Raw genomic sequence first — 13,005 nt, forward strand, 5'->3', positions numbered from 1 at the left:
GGATAGACAAGCTTCTGGGTTATGATGATAGCGGAGCTGTGGCGCTGTGGGTTTTGCATGGAGGAGCTCCAGAGCTGGGGATGGCGACGACGCGTGAGTTGTGTGAGAGGATCTATGACAGCGACGTCATCGGTCGCATGCTCTGAAGGGTCTTTCTAAGAGTGAGGAAGGGAACTTGTAGGTAAGCCAACCAGTGATCCGTGAGAGAAGATGGCGCCCTACGCAAGACCCAAATTTGTGCTCTTCGGAGCCTCTATGACGGAGTACTCCTTCTGCCATGGCGGCTGGGGTGCAGCTCTCGCTAATCTTTATTGCCGAAAGGTGTTACTATCTCACTTCTAGTTCTCCTCATTTGGGTTTGCGGGTGGGTTTTGCATTGCTCTGGAGTTTCTGCGTCTATAGCTAGGTGCTGCGTGTCCCAATAGCCGATTGGGTTGACTTGGGAGCTTCTCAAAGTGTTGAAGTAGTATTTACTAATAGTGGCATGGTTAAGTTGGATTTTTGTTTGGGTTTGAGGCATGTGTGCAGGTGTTTACTGTCTAGAAGTTGTTAGAAGCGTGTTAAATACAATTGCTCTTGATGTGGCATGTAGAGGTGGTTATGAGTATGTCGTCTTTGCAAATTTTCTAAGTTGCATCGAGAAAGAACTTGCTCATTCGCAAGGTAGCCCTCTATGTCACACAGAGCAATAGGTAGTTGGAGTGAGGACTTCTTGTGTTGGACGAACCCTCCACATCGTTTTATACTTAGCAGCAAGTTCGATCGTTCTTGTTGAATGACTGATTACTTGTATGCTCGGTGGACGAGTTGTTTGAGACCAAAAAATGGCTCTCTTTACAGGCAGATATTGTGCTTAGAGGTTATCGAGGCTGGAATACACGACGTGCTCTCGAAGTGTTGGACAATTTTTTCCCCAAGGTATGTAAGTCAGAGTACTCATAGACAGTGGACTGCAACATTTTCTAGTGTTCCCATCTCAGTGGCAACTTTATGAAAAGGTTTGAATAATACATGGATATTTCTACTCTCAATAGCTTGGTGTAAGAGTATGTCTACGAACAGGATGCAGAAAACCAACCAGAGCTTGTGGTGGTATTTTTTGGAGCTAATGATGGTGCTTTCCCTATGCCAAGCGGTCGAGGTCAACATGTTCCCCTTCCAGAGTTCGAAGACAATTTGTGTCGCATTTCAGCACATCTTCAGGTCTTTACAACTCTACCGTATTATTTTTGTGGTTGTTCACTGCGTGGTCTGTTTTTTCTTCCTGCTTGTCTTTGTTAAGGACAATGAGAGTTCCAACATTCGCGTTTTGAATAGGGGCTTTCGGATAAGACAAGGGTGATTCTGACAACGGCACCCCCTATATACGAACCTGCTCGCCTTGAAGCGGGCAGGTAGCTCTTTTCAACCACTTCAGAATACTCCACAGAGAAGATTTATTCCTATGCCCCAAAGTTGTACAGAATGTTTTTCTTGCTGTCCTTATCATTGTTGAATTCAGAGTATCGTCGAATGCAAGGTTAACAAATTAATACAGGCCAGCTTCGCATGTTATTTTGCGGCTAAGATCAAGCCTTGGGGAAAGAGAAAACTGTGCAAGGGTGGCTGAGTGATGCTCGTAATCAATGCAGGGCCAAACATGGAGAGAAGGGAGCAAAGTATCTGGACCGCACAAATGAGCGTGCATGTCAGTACGCTGCAGCATGCAGGCGTGCAGCTCACAGAATGGGAGCGGGAATTATCGACCTCTGGACTTCAATTCAACGACAGCCAGACTGGCAGACGTCCTGCCTCACGTGAGAAACTCGTAAAACATCATGCGTTGTTCAGAGGTTCTCGTAGCATTGTGCGAGTGAGCTGACAGCAACTGGCACAAGCCTTCTATGAGAGAAACATACTGGAAACAACAGAATCATTAGCCCTGCAGTCATTGCTTCTCCTATATGTTAACTTGTCACTTCTTGCCATCAAAAACCACCAAGAGCAGGAGCGATGACAGGATTAGTCACCCCTGTCTTCTCCCCTGTATCTTCAAAGTAAATATAGGGGCGACTTGAAGGATCTAAGGTTGAAGTAAGGCCCACCTTCAGCATTTTCTTCACATTTATGATCAAATAAAAGAGCATAATTGTGGTTAAATTATGTGTAAACGATTGCAGGGATGGGATGCACCTTAGTGCTCAAGGGAGCGGGGTGATGCTTGAGGAGCTATTAAAGGTGCTGAAAGATTCCCCCTGGCAACCAAGCTTGCATTATGATGCTATGCCTGAAGACCTCTTAGGGCCTCATATTTACAACTTTCTGCACCCCTGTGAAGAAGATGTTGAAGAAGCTAGAGTTTCATCGTAAGTTGGCTTTAATCTTATCTTGAGCCATTCTACTGAGTGCACTATTTGATCTAGAATTCACGAAGACTAGATGCTACAACAGAAAAAGTCTTATTGGAAGTAGTCTCGCTTTTTGTGTTTTACGATCTTTGCTAGAATTTCTCTCGTCTTTCATTAGAATATTTGAATGGAAAATCATCCTTGAAACTCACTTTTATTCAACAAATCTCTTGACTAAAAAGTCAAAAGCTGAGTTTACTTATCATCACAACTTTGGTATTTTAAATCCATTGTGTTGGCAGGCTTACATATTTCTTTTTTATGAATACAATGATAGTAATTGATTGTTTAACACTTGTGTAAAATGAGGTGAATGATGTATAATATTTAATAAGTGTCCAAATTATTGATCTTGTAGCACAATTCTTTTACTTATTTATCTTGATATAGTTTCTTTTAAATATATGAATGAAAAGTTGTACTTTTAGAATCATCAATCAATAAAGCATTAAATTTTTAAAATATATTTTATACTTTTAAACATCAAATTTAATATCTTATAATTAAGTCTTTATAATCTAGGTGTTTCGCCTTGTTTTTGGAATGTGTATTAGATCTTGATTTTAGTTGTGCATTGAAAATTAATAATATAAATATAAAAGGTTTAATAAAATAGTTGTTGGAACTTCTTTTTTTTAAAATCATATATTTTTGTAAGCCTTTAAATACTTTATTTTAACTTGAATTTAAATTTAAATTTGATAAAACAATAAATAAAAAAAAAAAAAAAAAAAAAAAAAATGCAAGATGTATGAATAAAATTAGTATATAGTAAATAATATTGCTTTTGTGACAAATTTAGCAAAGAATTGAAGCAATGGACAAAATAAAATAAAATAAATAAAAAAATAATACTAAACAAATTATCTAACAATTATCTAGTAAAATTTCTCAATTTTTTAACATATATTCTTGATTTTAAATAATTCAGAGGTCTAATTTTGAAACATCTTTTGTTGTCATTTTAAATCAATTGAGTCATTTGTTTTTCATTTAATTAAGCCTATTAAATACATTTTTATTTTTTAAAATTCTTTTTTAATTAATAGCAACAATGATTATTTAAATAATATTAAATCATTGATACATATGAATGTTAAAAAATACTTATTTTTATAAACCTAATTATAATAAATATGAAGTAATTATTAAGTTAACAAATCCATATCAATTTTTTGATGCATATATGTCTATAATGTGTTCTTCTTATCAAACAATTAATGCTACCACCAACATCAAATAGGTTCTAAATATTATTATTCTTATCAAAATTCACAAGAACATTGTTGTTACCTTTACATATATCATTATATTTAGACTCAAGCTACAAGTACACTTTAAGTTGCTACTCATATATATCATGTTGCTATATGCACATCCAAAAAATATAGAGGCTTGTGATTCATTGGATGTTTTAATGTAGACCTTGTTATCTGATATAAATGCAGGGAGGGTAGTAGCCTCTCTTCTAATGGTCCTTCTAATGAGTCAGTCAATAGGGTGAAGGGGTAGTTCCTCTTATGGCAGCCTTCAAGGATATTGCCACTAGAAGAAAAATTGAAAGTAATAAAAAAATGTATTAAAGTGTTTTTGCTAGCTTTCATCACACTACACATTTTATTGCTATTCTATAATATAGTACGGTGTCTTTCACCGCACCACATATTTTCTTTCTAAATCATCATCACAAGTCTTTTTGCACATAGACATTATAAGCCTCATCATGCACAAAAATAAAACCATTTAAAGTTGGTATAGTGGTTTTTCTTCAAAATCATCATTTTATTGAAGTGTTGATTAATTTGTTAATAGATCGACCTTATAATGTTTTTTATTTTTTTTGAGTCTTTTCTTGTTTCTCTTATTTAGTTCTTTGGCCAAATAGCTTCATCTTTGCATATACTTGAGCTTCCATAGTTTGCCAATTCTTAAGTTGTTTTTCTTTTGGCCAAAGCTTACCTAAACTTTTTCTTATAAGTGATTTTTTGAAGGTTGTACAAACTAATATTTTCTTTGTTTGATAACAAGCTACACAACAATCATCTTGTATTAACTGCAAAGAGATTATGTTCTAGTGAGAGGTGTCAATGATCAATTATCCTTGTAATTTTAGTCATCTTATAAATATTTCAATCTTTGATTTTATTGATCAATTAAGTTTTTTGAAACATTGTTGTTACATGTAAATTGATTTTTGATTGTTAATATAATCAATTTTCATTCAATATATTTGTCATGTATGTTGAAGTTCTGCACTTGAAATTAGCTCCAATTGAATGGAGTAGGTATGTCATATATTATAAGGTTGTTGGTATTTACTTTAGGTAGGAAAAGAGGGTAATATTGGCCTTTTGTATCCAACTCATGAATGATGCCTAGTCTAACAAAAAAAAAATAACTTTAGTGGTGTTGGCAATTATGAAACTTGATTCTTTTTTGTTCTTGAGAGCAACTTTTGTTGGAAATTTTGAAGTACAAGATTTGTATATGTTTTTTTTAATTCCATTTGGGATTTGAAAGCTATGAAATTCTTGATTAGCTCATCAATAAATTAAAATATTAGTTGATTATTCATAAAATATATTAGATTATGTTTTTGACAAATTTATTTTCAGGTGGGCTTAATACTATTTGAATTGGATATTGTTTTCTATACTAAGGTATTGTAACTATTGAGGTCTTGGATTACTAGATTTCTTAAGCATCCTTTAGTTGTAATACTACTAGCTAATCTTTTCAATGATATATGTAAGAAGTCAATATCTCATGTTTAAAACATATACAAATAATGAAATTATATTATCTGATATTGTAATGTGTCATTATTACAAGCAAGTTGAAGACAAAACGTCTTATCATATCTTTTAATAGCTTTGAGTTGGAATTAATAGAACTTTATAAGATAATATAATTTAATACATTGAGCCTTTTAATTATAATTGATTTCATTTCGATGAACTAAAAATATTTAATTATTTTTATAATAGATTGTGAATTGTAATCATCATAAATATTTTTTGATTTATAAATATTCTATTTAGAATAAAATTTCTACATCTAAAATTTATAAAAGAGTATTGATATTTGAGCCAAAGCAATGCTTTGTCTATTAACAATATGATAATGCATAGAAATCCTAACATTTGAAGATAAGTCTTAATTCTTATTGTATTTGGTGCCTATCCATTAAAAACTTGTTGCATTTCTTATTCATTTTGACTTGTTTGAAAAGGGCATTGAAATTTTGAAGGTTAGTAGTAAAAGACTGAAATAATAATAATAATTTGGCATAATTGTTAAAATATGATCTTTTATAGATGTATTAAAATTTTAGGGCATGAAACTTTTAAGAAAATTTGTATGGAATAAATAAATATTTTATTAATATTTAAATGACATACAAATGATAAAATAATAATATTATATATTAAAACTTGAATTTATAGGAATTTATTAATATTAACATGGAGTCTAGACTAAATCTCACATACAATAGTGGGTTATTTGTTTTATAGGTATTTTGTATAATAAGAAGTCAAACTATAGGACATGTCTTTTATGCAATGAATGCAAATACTATATTAGCTCATATTTCAAGTGAATTCTATTCTTGCTATAAAAATTCTTCTTTCACTCTTACATACACACACACACAATCTTTTTTTCAAATGATTATCTTATGTGATTTCATCTATATGAATTGTCTCTAAGTTTTGGTTGTTTTTCTTTATATTTGATAGTGCAAAGTTTTTGCTTAAGTAGCATATACAATCTCAAAATAAGCAATTAATAGTATATACATTACATTTTAATTTAAATTTTGTCTCAACTTCCTTCTATCTTTTCTTATTTTCTCTCATTCTTACTCTTGTTCTTTTCTTCTCTTTCACAATGAGTCTTCTTCCACCAGATTTAAAAAATATATATACAACTCACAAGAAAAGTTATTTAAAGACATTCAAATTCATATATTCGATTGCAGCTATGCCATTTTGATTAAATGCTCAAAAAAAATTGTTGTATGTAGTATTGTTGTGACTACAATAATGACAATAGAAGCACCATTTTTTAACTTTTTCAAAAGCAAGAGAAGTTAATTAAAAAATTAGTTGGTTTGACTTCTCTTACTTTTGAAAAAGTTTAAAATTACTTCACAATTCAAAAATTAGTTGGTTTGACTTCTCTTGCTTTTGAAAAAGTTTAAAATTACTTCACAATTCAAAAATTAGTTGGTTTGACTTCTCTTGCTTTTGAAAAAGTTTAAAATTACTTCACAATTCAAAAATTAGTTGGTTTGACTTCTCTTGCTTTTGAAAAAGTTTAAAATTACTTCACAATTCAAAAATTAGTTGATTTGACTTCTCTTGCTTTTGAAAAAGTTTAAAATTACTTCACAATTCAAAAATTAGTATGGTCATTCAAACTTGTTGCTTGGCTAGATAAAAAAGATAATTGTTGGAGCTTTAAGGTCATCAATCTTGAGCACAACTATAAACCATCATTTTCTCTTTTTAGACATATTGTATATAGAAAGATAAGAGTGGTTGAAAAAGCATATATTGAAAATTTATTATTTGTAAATATTTACCAACATGAGGTTTCAATAGCAATGCATCAACAAAATAAAATATTTGTTGTTGTAAAAAATAAAATCTATAATACATGTCAAAGATTTATTAAGATATTATTCAATGGATATATATCGCTTAAAGCCTTGCTTGATGACTTTACTTGCCAAAGCTCTCAAGTAGTATATATAACAAAAAATAATAGAATAGTAACTAATTTTTTTTTTATTATCTCATTTCAATCAACCTTGTTTGCTTGAATCAAAAAATATTGTTGATTGATGCTACTTATAAGACTAATAGGTATTAAATATTATTCTTCCATGTTATTAGATATATATCTTTTAATAGCTCTATTATGGTGAAGCTTATTTTCATGGTCTTAAAGAAGTTGGATCTTATTGGATGGTGCTTGAATGGGTAAAAAAACATTATTAAGATACTTTTGCCTAGCACTTTTATTGTAAATTGTGAAATAATTCTAATCAATGTAATTAAAAAAAACTTTCTATCTGCAACCATTTTTCTATGCTTCTTGCATATTAATAAGAATGTTCTAAAAAATTACAAGCAATACTCTACAAATAAGAGATGGTAAGAATTTTACAAAGTTAGCACTTAGTAACCTTTGTATATTTCAATGATAAGTTTAAAGTGCAATGGAGTGCATGTATAGAAATTTGGAATGTCAATTTTTCCAAAGCAATTATGTATATTAAGAATATATAGATTGATATGCACAAGGAGATGTTCTTTGTTACTTGGACAAATAAGATTTCTCACTTTGGCAATTCTATGACCTTTGTAGCAAAATGCATATATTACATGCTCAAGCAATATCTTAGATCAAATAAATTTTATTTATTTGGCATATGCCAACACATAGAGATTTTCATCAAGAACATATACAAGAAATATGTAATATATCTCTCTTGTGAAAAGATACATATTTTGATATTTGTTAATCTAACTTCTTAAAGTGAGATCTTTTAAGATGTCAATTCATTTATCTTTCATTATGCATTGAAGAAGGTCTGTATATAAGTTAAACTTACATATTTGTGTATTATAGATAATATCAAGTCTTACAAAGAAATTTCATTGTAAAGCTTAATCAACCATTTTCATATCTAATTCAAATTATACTACAAGAAAAATGATGCTTCAATCTTAATAGCTTTGACTGCTATTAGCACTTTTCAAAGCTAGCTATAGTTTCTTTTTTTATTAATAATGCATTCAATTCAATGCTTAATACATTAAAATATATTTCAAAAATTATCAATAGCCTTATACCACATCAATAAATGCTTGTGCTTGTAGAATTCCAAATTATGTCACAACAACAGCCACAATTTATTAATGAACAACAGATGGTACAAATAAAGAAGTGTTTGCTATAAAGAAATGACTTAAAAAGAAATCCATTTAGATTTAAGCACTTCCAATAATAAGCATCAACAATGTCTTGTGGTGCATGCAATGATATTTGACATCAACAAACAAACCACAAGTGCCCATAATATGAACAAGCAATAGCAAGATAAAGTTCAAATTTAAATTTTTTTTGTCAATTTTTTTTTTGTTACTAAATATATGCAATATGATATGATATTATATGAGTTATAATAGTTGATTCCACCATGAGTAATATTGTTGATAAACAAGTCCAAGCTATCTAAATAAGACTTAAAAATTTGCATGTATACTTAAATAAGTTAATTTTATCATTAATATTTAATGAAAAATATGATTTTATTAATTATATTTTATTGTAATATTTTAATTAGTTTTTGTCATATACTAACATATATAAAATAAGGTGCTAGATTTAATTCATGCTTAAAGTTGCAAAAAAAATCATAATTTGATCTTAGTGTAATTAATACTATGATTATTTTCTTATTTATTATTTATTTAAAGTTTTATTTTTTATTAATAGATTATTGGTTATCTTATTATAATTATATTCAGGTAAAAATAATCTTTTATTAATATTCTTTATTTCTAATTAGAATCCAAACACTCTTTTTAAGTATAATTACTTTATTTAGTTAAAAATATATAAAAATTACTAATTCTATATATACCATACTTTGATTTTTATTGAAAAAATATATAAAAATAAAAATTATTACTTTTTTAATATTTATTTATTTTAATGTTTTTTTTCTTATCTAAAATCATTACAAAAAAATTAAAACTTACTTTATTTATTTTAGAAGGTCAAATGGAATTATATTAGAATTTCTTTTAAAAAATTTAGAATTACATATATAAATAAATAAATAAATGATAAATTTTTCTAATCAATACTAAACTTACATACTAATTAATAATTTACTTGTTGTCTTTTGATAGGTTTAAAAAACCATGATTCTTCAATAATTTGATGTTCTTTTTAAGAATATGTCACATTAATGTTTATGGTTATTTCTACCTTTGGTAGATTATAATTTCTTACAATTTTATCTAAATTATGTCAAAAAAAAAATTCTATAAGAATTATATAAATACAATTTATTAAAAAAATTAAAAAAAAAAAAAAAACATAAAACATAAAATTACTTTATCAAAAGAATTATTTTTAGTACAAAAATTATATAATAAAATAAAGCATACATAGTGACCAAATGATAAAATAATAAAATGATTAATTATTCATAAGAATTATATAATTTTGATAATATTTTTTATGAAGTTTTTAATTTTTTATTTTTAATAAAAACTACTAATAAGTAATAGAGTATAAGGTTATATTATAATTTGAGCTAGAATTGTATGATTGATTATTGTAGAATAGTCAAATAAACTTTGTGGTAAGTTACTGGTTGGTTATTGATAATCTTGAGAATTAGACTGATACTTAGGCAGTTTAGTTGGTAACAGTAGGTTGTTAGTGGAATAAATGGTTAAGAATTCAAAGGGTCATAACCTTTGGAATTTGTTGGCTGACGGTCCATCTTTTTAGTAGGATAAAGAGGTTGAGGAAAGAGAGATCGGGGCCAGATTGTGATAGTCGTAAGTTGGGGCAAGCTTGGTGCTACCTCTTTTTTATTTCTTTGTTGTTGACGAGTAATGGATAGTTTCTAAATACTGAGAAGTTAGTCTGGAGTACCAGACTGTGAGAGTCGTAAGTCGAGATTTTGAATTTTGTGTGATGAATTGAGAAACTGAATACAATAAGTAAGCTGAAGATCAGTAATTGAATATATAACAATCAAAAGAGAGTAAGTGGGAGATGAACGGAAATGAATTTAGAAGTATTGTTGAATTGATAGTCGTAAAATGGATTATGGATTGAATTAAGACGGAAGTAGTAAGCCTTGATATTTTATAGTTTGATAATTGATTTCAAATAGCCAGAGTATAGTCAATTGTAACACTAACAGACCCAATTTATATAACCAGTCTTTCTCCGTGTTCGAACCCACCTCTATTAGTTCAACTACTTTGGTATATTAAAGCTTGAACACAATGAAAACAACATTTTGACACCGCTGCCAGGGGAAATGATAACAATATGAAATGTTAGAAATTGATTGTATGGGAGATGGAATTATATGTTGAATGAGAACGTGAGAAGAACCACTTTTAGGATTACAAATATGTGAGTTATAATTCAAGGCAGTATTGATTTTGTAAAGAAGAATGAAAGATTATAAGTGATAATCATGAAGGGGAAGATTATCAAAGAATTAATCAGCAAGCAAAAGAAAGACAAGAGCGATTACACATAAGAAATCTCCTATGGGAATGATAAAAAGGAATTCTAGAACCAAGTAAAACCAAAAGAAGAAAAATTTAAATTCAAATAGCAAAGAGACCAGAGATAATATTAATGGTCGCGGGAGTGCCAGAAGTACCAATTGCAGTACAAATGGGAGTAGTAGGAGACCGAACTATTACCTACTTTTAGTAGTTCGTCAGGCTCTGATCCCAATTACCATATATCTTAATTCTTGACAACTTGTGTGGCTAATAATAGTAGAACTAAAGACATTTGATTGAGATGGTTACAAGTAACTTTAAAAGATATAACTTTTGAATGGTATATTCGGCAACCAGTGGATAGATTTCTCAATTATGAGGCCTTGAGGAATGCCTTCCTAATCCATTTTAGACCAATTCGATTTGAAGATCGGCTTAGAGAAAGTTTTATGAATAGCAGGATGTTTGCGGGGGAATCAGTAGAGTCCTATTATGGCCGGGTCGCAGATATACTTCATAAATGGATAAATAATCAAATGCCAGATGCGTTTATATTGTCGATATTAATCAATGGTTTGCATCCACCAAAGTTGAAAATTTTTATAAAAGAGGCTCAACTAGCTACAGTAGAGGCATCATTGGCACGAGCAAAGGTATAGGAAGAATATCATTATGACCAATTGTTAACAGTGGGGGCCACGATGATTCCAAGTTGAGGAAGCCAACAAATACAATCGACAAATGTGTCGATGGATAATTATCCACAAATGGCTGCATTCAACATGAAGAATGTTATGTTGCAAAAATCAATTAATGCTACACCACTTCAAGCAATAGTGCCAATAACAATGATACCTTATTGTACATCGCCAACCTATCAACAACCAGAGTTGCTCACAAATGCAACTGTTAAAGATCCAAATGAAGCCTTGTTATTAAATCTAATAAAGAAGAAGGAAGAATTGGCCGTGAATTTGGCTAAAGACAAGGAGAAACGACATAAGCCTTCTAATACGAGACCTAATGTATGGTGTAATAATTGTAAGAGACAAGGTCATTTTGATATGAAATGTCCATCACCCAGACTAACGGGTATTTAATGTACATTTTGTGGAGGAAAGTACTCTACTCAAAACTGTTGGCATTTACAAAGGTAGCAACAGTTCAATAACCAGACGATACAACCAACTCAATGGGATATTAATCAAGTACATATTAGAAATATGGATGGTTGAAATAGTAATTGCTCAAATCGACCTAATCATGGCTTTGGAAATTTTTAAAATACTAATTATAATCCGGTTTATGGAACAAAGATAGAAAATAGTAGAAATAATCAAGGGGATAATCCCCAAACTATACCAATTCAGAAGTCCAATTATCGACCAATAGCAACTAGTCAGCCAAGATCATTTACTATGGCTACCTGGAATCGGCCTAATAGATATATTTCAGTGGAAACTCCAAGTGTACCTGATGGTATGGGTCGAAAACCACTACGTTGCTACCGATGCCAACAAATTAGTCATTATGCCAGTGAATGCCCTAATCCACGGTTAATAGACAAATATGCTCTAGTATGTGGAAATTACAAGCAATCGGGTCATTTTCATTATCAATGCAATGTTTCATTTAACCCTAATAATCATGATCAAAAGATACAATCGACTGTGCAAATGGTAGAGGAAAAAAATAACTGGACATAGGAATCACCAGTTCATCGAGTAGAAGTAGTCCAAGTTGTCCATACAAGAAGTCAGCAAAAGGAAAAAGGACCAATTCAACATTTGGGTGATCTTGAAGCAAAGGGCCAATTAGACCCAATTATAGGGCCATCCAATCCAAGTCCTGACATGGGCTACTTACTCAGTATAAGACCTTGTTATTCTCGTTGCATTCAAGCTTCAGTATACCAAAGTAATTGAACTAATAGAGGTGGGTTCAAATACGGAGAAAGACTAGTTATATGAATTGGGTCTGTTAGTGTCACAATTAATTGTATTCTGGCTATCTAAAATCAAGTATCAAACTATAAAACACTGAGGCTTACTACTTCCATCTTAATTCAATCCATAATCCATTCTATAATTATCAATTCAACAATACTTCTCTCAATCACAATTCTTCATAAGCAAATAATAAAAAAAATAAAGAGGTAGCACCAAGCTTACCCCAGCTTACGACTCTCACAGTCTGGCTCTCGGCTTATAACTCTCAGTCTGGCTCTCGGCTTACGACTCTCATAGTCTGGCTTCGATCTCTCTTTCTTCAACCTATTTATCCTACCAAAAAGATGATCCGTTGGCCAGCGGATTCCAAAGGTTATGATCCTTTGAATT

At 30.5% G+C, this 13,005-nt stretch overlaps 1 protein-coding gene across 4 annotated transcripts; it reads left to right on the plus strand.

The window, feature by feature from the left end:
- The first annotated feature begins 62 nt into the window (after positions 1–62).
- On the plus strand, positions 63–2,598 carry LOC112286211 (GDSL esterase/lipase CPRD49). 4 transcript variants are annotated; one of them, XM_024527882.3, is made up of 6 exons: positions 63–321; positions 841–918; positions 1,063–1,203; positions 1,318–1,394; positions 1,632–1,796; positions 2,160–2,598. In XM_024527882.3, exons 1-6 carry the CDS (start codon positions 211–213, stop codon positions 2,347–2,349), a joined length of 762 nt encoding a protein of 253 aa, XP_024383650.1. In that variant the 5' UTR covers positions 63–210; the 3' UTR covers positions 2,350–2,598. The 4 variants fall into 4 exon arrangements, with proteins under 4 accessions (XP_024383650.1, XP_024383653.1, XP_024383652.1 ...); XM_024527885.3 differs by having other exon boundaries at positions 1,318–1,390; XM_024527884.3 differs by lacking the exon at positions 1,318–1,394 and having other exon boundaries at positions 110–321.
- The last annotated feature ends 10,407 nt before the right edge of the window (positions 2,599–13,005 follow it).

This window comes from Physcomitrium patens, chromosome 9 (genome assembly GCF_059467195.1).
Source record: "Physcomitrium patens ecotype Gransden chromosome 9, ASM5946719v1, whole genome shotgun sequence".
NCBI classification, from domain to species: domain Eukaryota; kingdom Viridiplantae; phylum Streptophyta; class Bryopsida; order Funariales; family Funariaceae; genus Physcomitrium; species Physcomitrium patens.

What these genes read in the sequence shown, in the direction of transcription:
- LOC112286211 (XM_024527882.3), top strand. Translation starts at nt 211, where the DNA reads ATGGCGCCCTACGCAAGACCCAAATTTGTGCTCTTCGGAGCCTCTATG. An exon ending in CTAATCTTTATTGCCGAAAG is followed by an intron (nt 322 to 840) that starts GTGTTACTATCT and finishes CTCTCTTTACAG; the next exon opens with GCAGATATTGTGCTTAGAGG. An exon ending in GCATTTCAGCACATCTTCAG is followed by an intron (nt 1,204 to 1,317) that starts GTCTTTACAACT and finishes CGTTTTGAATAG; the next exon opens with GGGCTTTCGGATAAGACAAG.